This window comes from Rhea americana, unplaced genomic scaffold, assembly GCF_003343005.1.
Source record: "Rhea americana isolate MKP2758 unplaced genomic scaffold, rheAme1 scaffold_290, whole genome shotgun sequence".
NCBI classification, from domain to species: Eukaryota; Metazoa; Chordata; class Aves; order Rheiformes; family Rheidae; genus Rhea; species Rhea americana.
In genome coordinates this window covers 741,155-757,882 of record NW_028186413.1, presented here as the reverse complement: position 1 = coordinate 757,882, position 16,728 = coordinate 741,155, and the positions used below count along the sequence as shown (strand labels likewise).

Genomic DNA, 16,728 nt, shown 5'->3' with positions numbered 1-16,728 from the left:
AAGAACATTTAGGRTAATTCTTCGAGAGCAGTTACATATTTCAAGAGTTTAAAATCATTTGACACACCCTGTGAAATCATCCAGACTTATGGAAAACAAAATACCTTCCTCCAATAGTCCCAGGAAAGTTTGATTCCATTTTAGTCAAAGTCAAATTCTTACTAATTCAGTTTACAGAAAAATTTCATAAACTGTTGTACTGACACAGCTGAGAGTATAGTCAATTGCAAGGAGAAGGTTGAAAATGAATCACAGAATCACAGAATCAGTAAGGTTGGAAGGGACCTCTGGAGATCATCTAGTCCAATCTCCCTGCTTGGCAGGGAAAAAACTGGCCCATACAGGGATTGAACCTACAACCTTGGCRTTATTAGCACCATGCTCTAACCAACTGAGCTAAACCTAACCCCCAAATGAGCATTTCTGGGCAGAAACAACTGGAAACCTCTTTACCTGGCCATGTTTAAGCAACTTCCAAAATAGTTATCTAACACCTCCTAATCAGAAGCTAAATACAAATTTTGAGATTTGCTTAAGTGATACAGAACTCTGGCCTTTTGGAAAATTTGATCATTTCCCAAGTTGTAAACAAGGACTGGATTGTCCTTTCTGCTGTTCCCCTCTATCAGAAAGATGTAAACCTTGCCAGTACCTGCATGATTTCACTTTAAAACAGACTCTATTGAAAAGCAAGAACTTTACATTTATATTTAAACATTTATAGTATTTATATTATATTATATTATTGGGAAAAAGGACGAGTATTAATAACTATGAAAACACAGCTGATGCTCTACACAAACAGCTTGTTGTTTTCAGTTATCTTGAAAAGTAATCGGTTTTTATCTAAAGCTGGATCTGATGAGTTTTAAATTAACACATTAATTTGATCAGCATTTCTCTCTGTTACTTTTAAAAGCAGAGGAGAATGAAATAGAAACTACAGTCAGGTCAGCAGCATACCTAAGGTACTGGAAAACATCTTTCTTAGTATCAGTACTTCTATTTGCTTTATTTTATCTTAGTATGATAAATTCTGTGAGATAAGGGAATATTATCTTATTTGTACAATTTGTAAAGTGGGGCCACAAACAATGYGTGTTGTTAAAAAAGCATTCACTAATAATACTGTCTGAATCTGAGGGTGGTAATATCAGAAGTCCAGGCTAGTCTCAGAGCCTTCTTTATAGATGCGTGAAACACATCATTTCCTGATGTTTCAGCGCCATTACTAAGTGCCTCTGCAAGTTAGCTTGAGCAAAATACAACTGTAAATATTTAACTGGGAGTCATCTATTTAAACATACTGCTATACTAAATACAGCTGTTGTGATCAAGCCACCTGAACTAAACAGAACAAACTGGTCACTAGGGAGTTTCACAGTGCCAGAATAAATACAGGCCATCTTTTCATAACTACTTGAGAGTAGGAGATTTATTCAACCACAATTACAAGTGTTAGAAGCATAAGGGCTTTGTATCTATAAAAAGATTAACACAGAAAGGTAAAGGTAAAGCACAATTTCTTTTGTTTTGTTTGTTTTAAGAAGGAATTGTATCTCTAAGTCTGAATATGGATGGGACAACACTGCTCTGCAGATTACTGTGACCGAGCATCTACTAATTATGAAAGAAGGCATGTATTCTAAAACTGAAATCATATTTATTTTGCAGTTAGCAAGGTAAACAATTGCTTAGCCAAGGTGGTTTCTAGCCCTTTGCCCTGGTGGTTTCAAGTGGCTAGTGTTAGAACATATAATATCCTTCATGCAAACAAAAAGTAGCTGTAATAATAATAATAATGATAATAATAATAATAATAATCTTCAAGGATTTTCCTCCTTCCTATTTCTTTGAGTGTATTTGACAGTGAACAGTAAGAAACTGAAAAAAACTTCTATGTTAGTTTTCCCTATTAAAAAGGTACAATGGAACAATTTGTTCTTCTACATTTACATTTACAGCTTACCTCGCCATTATCAGAGTCATGTACAAACACTGTTCAGCATTTTGTGACGGAGAGAGGACAATTTTACTTCATGGAGCTGAGATGATTTAACAGTATCTGGAGTGCCCTAAAGCACACCACAAACTAAGAAATTCCATTTCTCCTTTAATTTCACATCAGGCTTTCAACTTCCTCTCACAAATTCCTGACAGCCTCTCCTAAAGGACTCAAAATTTTTGAGAATTTCTTCACCAGTGGTGATGCTACAACMGGTTAGGGTCCATTTCAAAATAGTAGCTACTACAAGTTTTAGGTGTAAGTACTTTCTTAAAGGAACACTTATTCACAGGCTAGGGTGGAGTYCTTGAAGTTTACTTCAGGTGGATAACAAAACTGTAACTGAATTACAACATTGGAAAGCACTAGCTGTAAATACAGAGCAAAATATTTGMATTTTCTTAGCAGCTCTGAGATTTTATGTCATTAATAAAAAGCTACCTTGAATTTTTTAGACTCTTTTTGAAAAGGAAAAACAGGAAAAATCTCCCACCAGCACATTTTTGCCCCTTTCTTCAAAGCTGAGATTATACCAACAAAAGGAATACAAAAATAACCAACAGATTCCTTGGGTACTAAAATATAATCACAAACTATACAAACGCTTACTTTAGGATTAGGACTAAAAGCTAAATATTAAAAAAAGACAAATTCAGAGTTAAGGCTGTGAATTATTACTTTCAAAAATCTCATGGTTCTTTGGATCAAATGCTTTAAGTCAAAACAGTAATTCTAAGCACCTTCACATCGAAATTCTAGATTCTAGTATCAGAAACACATTTAGTCAGTTCCCCCCTACTGCAGGGACCCATCCCAGACTTTGTCTGGCACATTAAACCAAGAGTTTCACTTTTGGGGAGTGATGAGGAGGCAGTAGTTAATTCTTTTATTACAGTTTATGTTTTATAATCTCTGGTGCAAGGGTGGATGTAGCATATATGCCTCTTTTACATAGCTACCAATAGCAGTCAGGAAGAATTCTTGATAACCTTGAATGGTGAAACTCAGTTTCCATGTCCTAAAGCACAGTGATTTAGAAAGCATGTACATTTAATAATGAACAAACAACATTCAATAAGCAAACACAATGAAACAGCAGACACTGCTGCAACTGCCGTTAAAGAATCTGTGATTTCAGTATCTACTTCATATGATCCAGAGAAATTCTATTTTAAGATGTAGTAAGCTTAGGCCTCAAATTATTAAATTGCTATTTAAAAGAAATACTACTGAGGCTATTTTTACACAGCATGAGGAAACTCTTGATAACTGAAAGCAAGTTCTGGAATAGTGCAACAGAGCATCCTATCACACCATTATCCTTGACTATTACTGGTCTGGGACAGGGCAAGGAGGGAGTGAAGACACCTACATTTGAAAGCAAAGACAAATTTCTAAATACAGTGCTACAAAACAAAAGTATCTGAGTGTTTATACTTTGAAAACAGGTATGCAAATAACCTTTCTTTTTTAAAAATGTGCTGTTACTGTAAAGAGGCATACACAAGCAAGCCTATTGTACATATATTTGCACGTGCAAATATATTTGGGAGCCTACCCTTCATATGTGTGCTTAGAGCTAAATGGGTGTAGTGCTCTTCCAAAAGAAAATGTCCATAGCAACAAGGAAAACACATGAAATATGCAAACTCTAATTCCAACCCAATTTCCCATAACCACAAAAAACAAAACCTCAGGCCAAAGAAGCAGCGTAAGATAGCACAATAGGGTGGAGCTCAAGTTAAACTCAAGGTTAACAGCTTTTTTCTGTATATACCTTTTAACCCCACAATCCTCCCTATTTACACACAGGTACATAGAGATTATTCACCTTCCTGCCCATAWGGAGACAAGGTCGGAAGTGAGGCTGCAGGACAAATAAAGGTGCACATTATTGGTGCTTTTGTAGCATAAGTGTGTCTGCTTTGGAGGTATTTATGAATTAGGCTAGAAATTATCATGAAACTATGTGTGCACAGAACTGTCGTCTTATGTTCCTTTCTTAGCTAAATATTGTCAAATTAGCAACAACCACACTTCCCACTAAGGGCCATATATTTAAATATTTCTAAATTAAAAGCTATTTTTAGTTTTATGTGAGCCAAAAAAGGGGCGTTGAAGTTGATTTTATTCAAAGAGGAAATAAATTCTATGTCCATACATTCATTGCTTCTGCCAAAAGTGGATGACTGGCTTCTCATTTAAATTTATCAAGACTGACTTTTAAATGAAGCAGCTCGAAATGTTACCCAAACTTCTGGACAAAGCTTCCTTCTTCAAAAGACTAAAAGGAATTGAATGTACATACAAGGAATAGAAATGTCATCTCAGACATGCAAATATTCTCTGAAAACAACTAACTAGATTGTACTGGCTAGACTGCACAAGCTTAATGGGGTTGCAGGCTTAAGTTAGAAGATCTCTGCAGAGGAAAGGATTTATTTACAAAAATGGAACATAATGCTGTTAGAGGATGGCTAGGAAGAAGAATAAAAGAAAGGAACTGTTTGACAATGCATTAAATAATTTATTGCAGCAGTCATTTTTTAAATCACATTAATATAGCTCTCTAGCAAGCCATGTATTAGCACAATTGTAAGCAGAATAGACTTGATGGTCCATTGGTCTCTTTTAGTTYGGTAACTTGTGTTCTAGGATATTTACCATAATATATAAAAGCTCCAAAAAAAGTTGTCACTTGAAGAGTGTGGAATTAAACAAAGACACAAAGCAGTGAAATTCAGCCCATGTTAACCTGTCATCCCATGGAATAGCTGCACAGTTCAGGGCCATCAGCTCAGTCTTTTGGTTGAAAAGGGAACAGGTGTCCCTTATGTACCTATCATGCATGAGAACCCACAGTAACAAAGGTTATTTATTAGTATTCCTATGTTATAAAATGCTAGTATCCTGGCTTAATCACAACTTTTCTACAATTCGTATTAAGATATGGAATAAATTAGCTTGAAAAATAAATACAACCTYACATGCTTACCTCATCAAGACAGTAAGTTGTAGCACACGCTYAGCTCCTTTTAGTAACACTAGATATATCATTTTATCTTTTTTCCCCCACTAATCTTTGATGCAGGGGCAATAAGTAKTTTCAAACATATTCAAAAATCTAATAAGATTTAATACCATAAAACAATGAAACCCCTCTCCAAAAGGCTAAAATTGGCAAATGAGTTTTAACCAATAGATAATTTATATACATTTAGTTTTGCTGAGAATGTCTGATAAAAGCAAGATATGCACTATATATTTTATTGTATGATTTCATCCCAAATGAGAGAGGTTTGTTTCTCCTCTGTCATTTTTCTTTAATGAATTTTCAGAGCAAAAAAACAATTCAGGGATTGAAAATTATTGCCTATTTAGTATTGAACACCAATAAAAATGATGATGAAACACTGTAAGACTCTGTCATTTATTCAGAGAAGAAGTCACAATGTATGGATACAATCTATTAAACAAATCAGTTTCAAAAACATTCGTAACGCCTAAAACCAATCTATAATCTGAAGGAAAAAAAAAAGAGGTTTAATAAGCAATAAGCTGTGATCAAGTTTGATCCAGCAAGAGCAGTAGTTTAAATTTACTAACTGAAACTAATTAATAGGAACAACATGCAACTAATAAGAATACAGCAATAGCAACATTTGGTTGAACCTTGTCTACCCCCCAAAAAAGTTATTGAATGCAGAAAAGCTCAAAAAAACCCTTAAACCCAAACATTAGCATGTGTAACACTTCCATATTTTATTCTTTAAATAGTACAGACTTCAATACATTTGTTACAACTAAATAAAAAAAATAGTTCTCATTATGTAATGAAAGCTTACATTTTAAAAAATCATAATACAGTAGCCTTACATGCAGAATACATCAAATAGGTGGTACTATACTTCCAGCATCAACATGGTAGAATTTTATAAATATAATCTGAAGACAACAGCCTACTTAAACAATAACAGGTTAAAAGTAATCTTCAAGTATGCACACAACTTGCTAATCAATATCTTAACTAACTGTAAGCCCTCTATTCTCATCCCAGTGAAGTGAACAATTACTCAGATATGTAGTCTCTGTAGACTTTAGTGCAGTTACTCACCAAAGACCAAAGTATGTATTTCTTTCCTTAAAACATATTAAGAGAAATCCAAATGAAGCACTTARAATTATCAGCCTTCCTTACACGATCATGATTTTTTCCAACGTTACCTTTCTCAGTTCTAAAAACAGGGGGGATGTAAAAATTTAAGAAAATACAAATTAAGAGCAACACAATTTCACCAAGGACACAAGAAATCCAAAGAGGGTGGGGGGGAAACAGGATCTAGAATGCCTGCCCAAAATAGCTTCACCCACCCCCAAAAAACACACATACACACACAGATAATTACTGCTTACTGATTTTGGGGGAGGAGCTTATGCCCAGCAGWCACCCAAAATCATATAAATACTCAGGGGTGACACTTGAAATCATCAGCTTCTGCTCACTCACCTGTGGCAGAAGAACTCCTCAACAGAGGAAGATTCACTGCTCTCCTACTCTGCATTGGAACTCCACAACAGCCTGGTATGCTATGATTTCATTTCATTTCATTTGTTTTTGAAGCTAACTTCTCCAGGATAGCTGTTTTCCAGTTTAGAGGGAGGAGGTTGATATTCATGGGCCTGTGACAGCATCCTTACTGCCACTGGGGCTATTTGAGAGGCTACAGGAAAAATCCTGGTTTCCAGCAAGGCTATGTGAGATTCTTGCCATTGATGCTGAAGGAGACAGGACTTTATGCTAACATGCTGTAGGTGACTCTGCTGAGCAGGGAGGTTGGGCTAGATGACCTCCAGAGGTCCCTTACAATCCCTTACTGATTCTATGATTCTATGATTTGCTACAGCACTAGACAGAGGCAGTAAGATCATGGTAGAGTATGTATTTCTGTGGAAAACTTACCTTCATTCCAGGAGTAAGGCTGAACTTAGTTTTAGGGCTCTAGTRTAACTAGCAAAATAGTCACTGTTTCTGAAGATAGTGATTTTAATYGGCATCTATTTAAAATTGTTTCTCTTCCTAATAAGAAATAACTGGAAGAATAACAGAGACACTTGCCTCCAGTGTATCTATAGTGCTCACTAGTATCCAAAATCCTTAGTTAGTAACACTGACTCACTTTCTCTTAAAGCATTTTTCACAGCTAAGTGAAAACCAGAGGAATTGATCACAAAATAACATGAAGCTTTTAATAGCTTAAGAAAACCCATTTATTAATTCACAGAAAACTGATCAACTYTTCTCTGAAACAAAATTTTCCTCTCTTTCTAACACAGAACGGATTTGGGAACATGCATTTACAAATATCCTTGCTGCTGCTGCTTTGTCTGAACATTGTCCATGGTAGTGATGGATATTTTTCTGAGCGCTACCAGAAACAATCCAGTGTTAAGGGGCCGCAGTTCCTACCATTCAATGTAAAAAGTCAAGGTAAGTTTACTAATTTTTTAATAATAAAATRACTTAAGCAGTTATTCCTAGTGTATCAATATATGAACAAAAGCTTTCTGTTTATAATATTGGTATTCAACTTTCATTGATAGTTTAGGTTTATTAAAGTAATATCATCACTGCTGAAAGAACTGAGAGTGACTCTGGCATCTGCCTCCTGTTGACAAAGATGCACACTTGTCACAGACAATAGATGATAATTGATGGAGGGATACAAAAGAGGAACAAAACCATAGATCTAGTCTTAAGTATTACGAATAATCAAACAGCATCGAGTGCATAATTATGTATGATGTACTAAAAATCTTCAAGTCTTTTGACTCTACCCTGTGGCTTTTAATAATACAGCATCCAGCTACAACATTCAGACAAAAACTACTCAAAACACATGGTAGGTGTGACTTTGAACATATATTTCATATATATGGATAAATGCAGAGCAGTTTAAACTCTCGGAAGGCAAAACAATTTCATATACATTCATAAAGATATAATAGAAACTCCTGTATCTTTTCATACATGTGATTTCAGTTTATATTTTAAGTATCAGACYAATTTCTTATAGTAATACAACAATTCTACCTCTGCTATGAAAACTTTTCTTGATTTCAAAAATCAGTCTTATGATAGACTGCATAGACAATATATAATTGTACATGCTATAGGTAGAATGAAGATACCAGAAAGCAGATGCATCCTTCACAACTCATCTGTGAGGTTACTCTTAACTGTATACTGTATGAAAGTGCGTGAGCTCAGCTTTATTTTCAATATCTAGCATTCACTCATGCCAAAGTCTTTTTAAAACTTGAAAATGCAAACTTCTAACTCCCTAGGTGCTGGTTATATTTGATGAATCATCCCCTTAAAGGATGATCAGTAGTCTCTGTTCAGTTATCTTCACTAAAATTAAGAATACTGAACCTTCCYTATTAATATCCCCCTCTCCTTCCAAGAATGGCATTCTTTTCTTCTGGACTTCATGACATTAGCCAGAATAGTTTTCACTTTTACTTTATCTCCCTTATATTTAATTGCAATAAGCTTACTTGGGCAGGAATGAGAAAACTGAATGAAGGACTCAGAAACAGTATTTGCAAATGAGCTCCTCCTTTCTTATGAGAAAAGCACATTTTAGACTGTCTAATTACAAAATATAGCAGCATAGTAGAAGCAGATCTGGAAAGCAACATACTTGCTGCTCAGCACAGAGCATCCACACCATATACACTTAGGGGGCTCACTTCAGATGAACTCTACTCCAGTCCTGTGGACCAAATACTCCTGAGTGGCACACACGAAACTCAAAGGGCAGTCCTAATGCCACCCCAAAAGACTCCAGCTCACATCTACCACRAATGCTCTGCAGTGGGGACTAGGGAACAGAAAGGAGAATAACTGGGAAATTTTCTCCAAAAAACACCAAAACACTATTACAACTTTATCCCTTGCCTTCAGCATGGGAACTTGCAGCACTCTTAGACTGAGTGAAGTGCGTTTTGGTACATACACATCAACAGCTGGTCCGAGGGTTTGTTAGCTGGAACCTCCACTGAATTAGAGTTTTATTTCCTCCTTCTCTGCTTTAACTCTTCCTAGTGTTTTTCCTTGACTTTATTCAGTATCCCTTATATACATATATACAGGCATGTACAAATATGCATACACATATGCATACACACACATATATAAAATACATGGAAAGTAACAGAAATACACTGTTTACTTAATTCTCCTCTAAAAATTTTCTTCATGTTTTTTTTCCCTCCAAACAAAACATCTGGAAAGAAGAAAACCAGCAGCAAATTAGAAAAATGGATGAGAAAGGTAGATAGGCAATGGATGAAAGGAAAGGAAAAATAAGTTATTTTGAACTAAATTTTCACTTTAAATACTTGAGTAACAGAGAATCTAATGTGTGTGTAACTTCATATTTAGAAAGATTGTATCTTTCTAAAGATTATATCAACCTGTAAAAAATGTAAGATGTCCATTTAAGGAAAAGAACAAAGACTATATACTAGACTGCCAWAAGAATAACTACAATTTTACAGAATATGGAGTGCAGTCCTTCCTAATTTGCTTATTAAACCTTCATTTTGGGAACAAGCCTCAACATGGAGGACTGGAACCCATTATTACTCTTCATGTTGGAAAACAAGCATTCTACAGAGGATTTTTAGAAGAGTTTTAAGACAGCAAAGTGTGTTAGAGATCATTGTTTCTAACCTGAGATGTTCACAGAAGAATAGACAGGGAAGTATAGAATCAAATTCATCACTTTTAATTGTATAGTTTTCTAGTGAGTTTTTACATACACAAGTAGTTTCAGTAGCATATTGCAAACTTTCTGTCATCRGTCACTTTTCATATCTGTTCACAAAACCTTAGCTCTAGACACTTAAGTTACTAGCAAGTTCTCTTCATGTTTTACATAGCTTTGTCAGAAAGCTGTCTGGAGCTAAATTTCAATTTAGGCCAAAAACTGGTGACCTGTAGCAACATGTGTAGATTGATCATACAATAGCATCTGACAGAAAACCTAGGACAAAAAGTCCTMCATTCATTTCTGTAGGAGGCAGGCATGCATTTTAGAGGATTTGCCACAACGTTAGAGCAAAACTGCCTTTGCAGTTCTCTGAGAGATGTTCTGCTGGGTATAAGCAACCTCAGTGTCCAAAATTAGTCTAAAAGCAGGTCCAGTTTGTGTGTGAGGCCTGCTGTGCAAAAAGTGTAGCTACAGAGAAACTAATCTCTACTACATGCACAACATCATTTCATATGAATGACAGCTCTACCACTTTGTTTTATGAAACACAGCAAACTGAAGTGAAGGATGAATTTACCAGAAATATCTTCAGTTTAATTGCTCTTCCCTCTTCTATGCTAGTATTAACTACTTGAAAGAATATAGTATGAATGCAGAACTATTATTTAGTATTTTTAATTTACATTCTTTAATTTTTTGTTTAAAAAAAGAGACAAACTCCAAAGGTAGGATTCTTCACCACTCGATAAAATGCATCTCTGTTAAAGAGAATCTTGTATAGCACCCACCAGACCAATAAAGCCAAATTATGTATTTCCTTAATTTTAATTTAGTAGACAAWTAGCAATGTTGGGTGCAATTCCAGAGAGTGCTTCTGCTGGCAATTAAAATCTATTAAATAAAGCTTTATTTAATTTGATGAAATTATTTAACAGTATTAGAAATATCGTTCTTAACAGCTCTCCAGTCAGAGCAAACTTTCCTTTTCTATGTGTACTTAGGGTTATCAATTTTTAAATATACTAGGACATTACTCATGATCTATTAGTTCATTGCACTGAAGTATTTGTGAAAGTCCTAGTTGAAAATAATTACAGATTTAAGTCTGACTGCTCAGCAGTATTTAAGCAAAATAATAAGGCTCTATTGCAGGTTAGGCTAAAATCTTCATACTTAATAYATAAATATGGTTTGACTGCACTCAAGGTACATCAACTTCGTATCAAGAGGCATGCCAATAAATATAGAACAGAAGCTAACCATTACTTCAATTTTCCTGGTTAAAAATACTACTTCATTAATGTGCCCAGCTATTCTTCACTAGGAGGACTTAGCATTGTCTCTGGAAAGCACAACTATTAGACATTTTAACCTCTATGACAACATGAATACAGATAGATATTTTAGTATCTTATGCAAAAGGCAATATYCACCACAGTATATGTAATTTTCTATCTGTCCTAGGTTCATAAAATGAGGTAAAAAGCAATAGAGAGAAACACTCTGTAATTTGTTCCCCCTTCCTCCTCCTATAAAAAAGATGAAAGGGACAGCTATTACACAGGTCCAGTGTAATAGCTGTCTGTTACTCAAACACAGCTGAATAAAATGAATGTTGCCTCATTGCAGATATTAAAATCACTCTAGCTCCTAAATGGCAAAATGCATTTCCCCTGGTAGGCCTGGACATAGTTCTTTGAGGTACAGTTAGGAAAGAGCAGACGTGGTTGAGGTCATTGCTGTCATCTGCCAAAGTACCCAGATAAATGCTTGGTTTTGGATTCCACTACTCCGAAAACTAGAATTCATGCAGYGTATGCAAAATAACTATTCTTTCCTTAACAGTTTACAATTGAACATCATTAGCTCAAGAATCTGTTTTGGTATTTGTACAGGGGTTTTAATCTGACCTGCCCATGTTCTCTCAACTCTTCTGTTATACAAAAAGGTAGTTTCTGAAGTCACTGGAATTTTGTTTCAGTATTAGAACCTATGGAATAAACTCAAGGCGGGCACATTCCAGTGCAGTAAGCTGTTTTCACTGATGGCAGCTCTGTCATCTGTGGTGGAAAAGAAATTGTAAAAAGCTGAAGGAACATCTACATGCCACTTCCACTGCAGGATATGTGTTAATTCTGCAGTGCTTAAGCCTCTCCCAACTTCATATGGTGTTCTTAAAATTTGCCTATATTACAAAAAACAAACTTGCAATTGCACTCTACTGAATCCTAGAATTCAGCAGTAAGAAATCCAAGAATATCAGCTAGATAGTGAAGACTGCACGACACAGATTTTGCAATCTCTGTTGCAGGAGAGGAAGAAGGATATTTGCATTTTTAGTTTGTCAGCGAAGAGCAGGCATTRTTTTCTTCTATCTCCAGGCTTTTATGAGCTATCCTCCTTTTCATTGGCTTAACGGATGATGAGATGGCAAGGTGTGCAAACCRAGGTGATATATTTTTATGCTGCTTTTATGCATGAGCAAAAAGGATAATGTACTCTCTGTGCTTGGTAAATAAGAACAATTTTCCTGGCAATATAGGAAGAAAGCAACCCTGAAGATATCAAATCAAATGCACACACACATAGCTCTTCTCTATATTCTTTTTTTTTGAAAATTTCATATGCACAAGAATAGTTTTCTTCTTACTATTTCATCTCATTTTTGATTTATCAAGACTAGCCAAGAAATGGAAAAAGTAATTTATTATCTAAGAGACCATAGTCTTTGCACATGCTTTTATTCATACTCTATTCTCTCTGCAAGAGACTGAAGTGCCAACTTTTGCTGATCAGTTAACAGTTTTTTTAAAGCCATCAAGCAGATTATATTGACACTAAAAAATCAAAATCCATGTTCCTCAGTTTTTTTATTTTTACCAGCTTTCTTAAATTATTATTCACCATAACTATGGTATTTCATTCTATAATGCCACTAGTTGCTGCATTTTACTAAAGTATTCTCCCAATATCCATTTTAATCTGCTCTGTAATATCCTACAAATCAACACTCTATTTCCAATAGGAAGCTGCAAATTCCCTCAAAGTACTCAGTACTCAGAAAAATRAGCACTGATCTTAAGGGTGGGTTTTTTAATAATTCCTCTACTGGTGACATCTAGTTAAGTGGCTCCATCTGCTGTTTTGATAACTAAGAAAAGCAAGTATCACCCCTCTTCCCCCCCTGCTCAAAAAAAATCCACTAACCTAGTGAAATTCTAACTGTAATAAGGTGAATTGTCAGTTAAGATCTTGTTATTGAGAGAAAAGAAATTATTACTACAAATTGAATACTTCAAGATACTACTTGAAAATATAATTTTATGTTTACTAAAAAAATAAAGAACCATGACCTGTCTCTGGAGAAGGGAAAAAAGGCCAAAAGTCTCACCAGTGAAATGTAGAAGTTTCTTTTGTTTTTTTTTGTTCAACATCAGGATACAAGTCTGATCATCTAGAGCAGCTACCGAATTCAAGATTTTGGAGTCTGTTTTTTGTTTTTTTTTTTTTTTTTTTTTTTTTTTTTAGGTTTATTTATTTATTTAAGTTCTTTTTCCCCCAATATAGCAATATAGCATGACTACACGCTTAAAAAATAAACAAACAAACAGAAGATTTTGAAAAGATAGCAGGAGCATACCAATAACGTTACATCCAGTTGAGAAGACTGTCTGTTTGGGCAAATCATAAGCCTACAGCATTCTCAGGTTTATACACCACAGCAGCTTCATTTATGAAGCAAACCACTACTATAGACTGTAAAGAAGGTAAAGGAACAGCATTTTAACTCAAGAATACTAATTATTTTAGGGAAAATATAGCACAGTGCTGTTTTTGCTTTATAGAAAAGAATTCCATGAAAAAAATAGCGAAGAAGCTTGCAAAGGGCAAAGCCAACAATTAGAAAAATTCTCCTTTACTCTGGTTGCACACTCCATCTACATATCCTCTGCACATCAGGCAGCAAGATTCAACTAACAAGAAAAACTCATTTCACTTCATCACTACTAAATCCCTTACCTATTCTCTTTCTAAGAGTCTGCATCTATTTGCATAATATCCTTCAAGCCCTCTGATGCCCCTAAATGTATTCAATTCAAGACAATTTCTAGATGTCTTATCATTCACCACTCCTACAGCAAAACTATAGCACATTTGCTTCTGTTACTTAATCATGTCAGAACTTCGAGTTACTTTGTTCTGAACTTGAGATCAGGTCCTTAATGACTAACACCATTATTAGAAACTTCACTTTAGTGAGGTTAAAGTTAACCCTTCACATATTTACCATCATGCTACAGGTCAGCAAGTCTTATATAGTTGTCCTAATTGATGTTTTCTTCTTTCTCACAGGTGTGCAGATAAGGGGAGAACAAGGACCCCCTGGTCCCCCAGGCCCTATTGGACCAAGAGGACAACCAGGTCCTGCAGGAAAACCTGGATTTGGAAGTCCGGGTCCCCAGGGTCCCCCTGGGCCCCCTGGGCCTCCTGGATTCTCTGCTGTTGGAAAGCCCGGCATGCCAGGTCTACCAGGAAAGCCAGGAGACCGAGGATTAAATGGTGAGAAAGGAGATGCTGGACCAATTGGGCTCCCAGGAGCAAGAGGGCCACAAGGACCCCCTGGCATTCCCGGTCCTGCAGGACTATCCGTTCCTGGTAAGCCTGGACCACAAGGCCCTCCAGGAGCTCAAGGGCCAAGGGGTCTCCCTGGTGAGAAGGGAGAGCCAGGTATTCCTGGTATAAATGGACAAAAGGGAGAAAATGGATTTGGAGTGCCAGGTCGCCCAGGCAGCAGAGGACTTCCAGGCCCACAGGGACCCCGAGGCCTCCCTGGCCCTGCTGGGATAGGGAAGCCTGGTGAAAATGGTCTTCCAGGTCAGCCAGGTATGAAAGGCGACAGAGGTTTACCAGGTGCACCCGGAGCAGCTGGTATCCCAGGGCCCCAGGGCCCCCCAGGAGAACCCGGAGAACCAGGTGTTGGCAAGCCTGGACCAATTGGACCACCAGGAGCAGCAGGTATCCCTGGAGCCAAAGGACACCCTGGACCAGCAGGCTTGCCCGGATCCCCAGGTCTCCCCGGATTTGGAAAGCCAGGATTGCCAGGGATGAAGGGACACAGAGGGCCTGAAGGTCCTCCTGGTCTTCCTGGACCAAAAGGAGACCAAGGCCCAGCTGGTGTGTCAGGTGAACCAGGGCCTGCTGGACCACCAGGGAACATGGGCCCTCAAGGACTCAAAGGCTTACCTGGTGAAAATGGCCTACCTGGACCCAAAGGCGACACAGGCCCTGCAGGTCTTCCAGGATTCCCTGGAGCAAAAGGTGAAAGAGGCCTGCCAGGATTAGATGGAAAACCAGGATATCCAGGTGAACAGGGTCTTCCTGGTCCTAAAGGACACCCAGGTTTTCCAGGACCAAAAGGTGACACTGGCCACACTGGGTTACCCGGCTTGCCTGGTCCAATGGGCCCACAAGGAATTAAGGGTGTGTCAGGGATCAATGGTGAACCAGGCCCCAGAGGACCTTCAGGAATACCTGGAATCAGAGGCCCCATTGGGCCTCCTGGAATGCCAGGAGCCCCTGGTGCAAAAGGTGAGCCAGGAGCTCCAGGACTCCCTGGTCCAGCAGGTATTTCTACAAAAGGCTTAAGCGGACCCATGGGACCACCTGGACCCCCTGGCCCTAAGGGTAACAATGGAGAGCCTGGCTTGCCAGGCCCCCCAGGTCCTCCTGGTCCCCCTGGTCAAGCTGTCATCCCACAGATGCCAGAAAGCTATGTTAAATCAGGCGAGTCTCGAGACCTATCAGGAATGTCTTTTATGAAAGCAGGAGTAAATCAAGCCCTTACAGGAATGCCAGTATCTGCTTTCAGTGTTATCCTCTCAAAAGCCTACCCAGGGGCAACAGTTCCTATCAAATTTGATAAGATCTTGTACAATAGGCAGCAACACTATGACCCCAGAACAGGAATCTTCACCTGCAGGATCCCTGGACTTTACTATTTCTCCTATCATGTACATGCAAAAGGAACAAATGTTTGGGTTGCACTCTACAAAAATGGTTCTCCGCTCATGTATACTTATGATGAGTATAAGAAAGGATACCTTGACCAGGCTTCTGGCAGTGCTGTAATTGATCTCATGGAGAATGATCAAGTATGGCTCCAGCTGCCCAATTCAGAATCTAATGGTCTGTATTCTTCTGACTATGTTCACTCCTCTTTCTCAGGTTTCTTATTTGCTCATATCTAACAATGTCCCACTAATGCAGACCAGACACTCCCTCCTTCAGACCATTTTAATTGGGCCCTGACTTGATATGTTATTAGCAAGTCATGCAAATACAATTTTGCAACAGAAAAGAAAGAGTGAGAGGTGGAAGAAATTGGTTCAAACCTAATAAAATAATATTGTATGTTTTTAGAAGATTGTCATAGAAATTTATTTCTGAACACTTTGTTTCAAATGATGATCAATTGTCCAACTGAATGCAACATTAAAAGTTTATGAATTAATATGATGCACTTGTATTTTTTTTTTAAGAAGAAAATCAGTATTTCTAACTTTCATTTCTCTGAACGTGCAAAGCAGCCATTCTGTGATTCAGGATCATACTTCACTACACCTGAGTTAATGGAAGGTACTGTTCAAAGTAAATAGTTTCAGATATAGTGTGCTCATCACAACAGTCAGAAAATATACTTAAGGAACATTAGTTTGCTCTCAGCTTCATCTTTAACCTATAAAACTGGGGTCAAGAAAACATAACTCTAATATAGGACATGTCATACACAACAGTTTTAATTTCATTCAGCTTTTTTTATTAAATAAAATCAGTCTTAGTAAATTTAGAAATTATTGCCTATTTCTGAAGAGTTAAGAATTTCAGTATAGGAAAAAGCAATCAGATTTGAAACCTAGAAATCCACTCAAGTACTTTTCTTAAGGA

At 37.2% G+C, this 16,728-nt stretch overlaps 2 protein-coding genes across 2 annotated transcripts in view; one reads left to right on the top strand and one right to left on the bottom strand.

The window, feature by feature from the left end:
* Window positions 1–16,728, bottom strand: part of NT5DC1 (5'-nucleotidase domain containing 1) — a 153,596-nt gene that overhangs the window by 122,377 nt on the left and 14,491 nt on the right. The gene's annotated exons all lie outside the window — the stretch shown is intronic.
* COL10A1 (collagen type X alpha 1 chain) lies at window positions 7,325–16,146 on the top strand. The gene is made up of 2 exons (XM_085309120.1): window positions 7,325–7,493; window positions 14,137–16,146. Exons 1-2 carry the CDS (start codon window positions 7,355–7,357, stop codon window positions 16,029–16,031), a joined length of 2,034 nt encoding a protein of 677 aa, XP_085165246.1. The 5' UTR covers window positions 7,325–7,354; the 3' UTR covers window positions 16,032–16,146.

Excerpts from the sequence above, each read along its gene's own strand:
- COL10A1 (XM_085309120.1), top strand. The coding sequence starts at position 7,355 with ATGCATTTACAAATATCCTTGCTGCTGCTGCTTTGTCTGAACATTGTC. Across the intron at positions 7,494-14,136 it reads ATTCAATGTAAAAAGTCAAG|GTGTGCAGATAAGGGGAGAA; the intron begins GTAAGTTTACTA and ends TCTTTCTCACAG.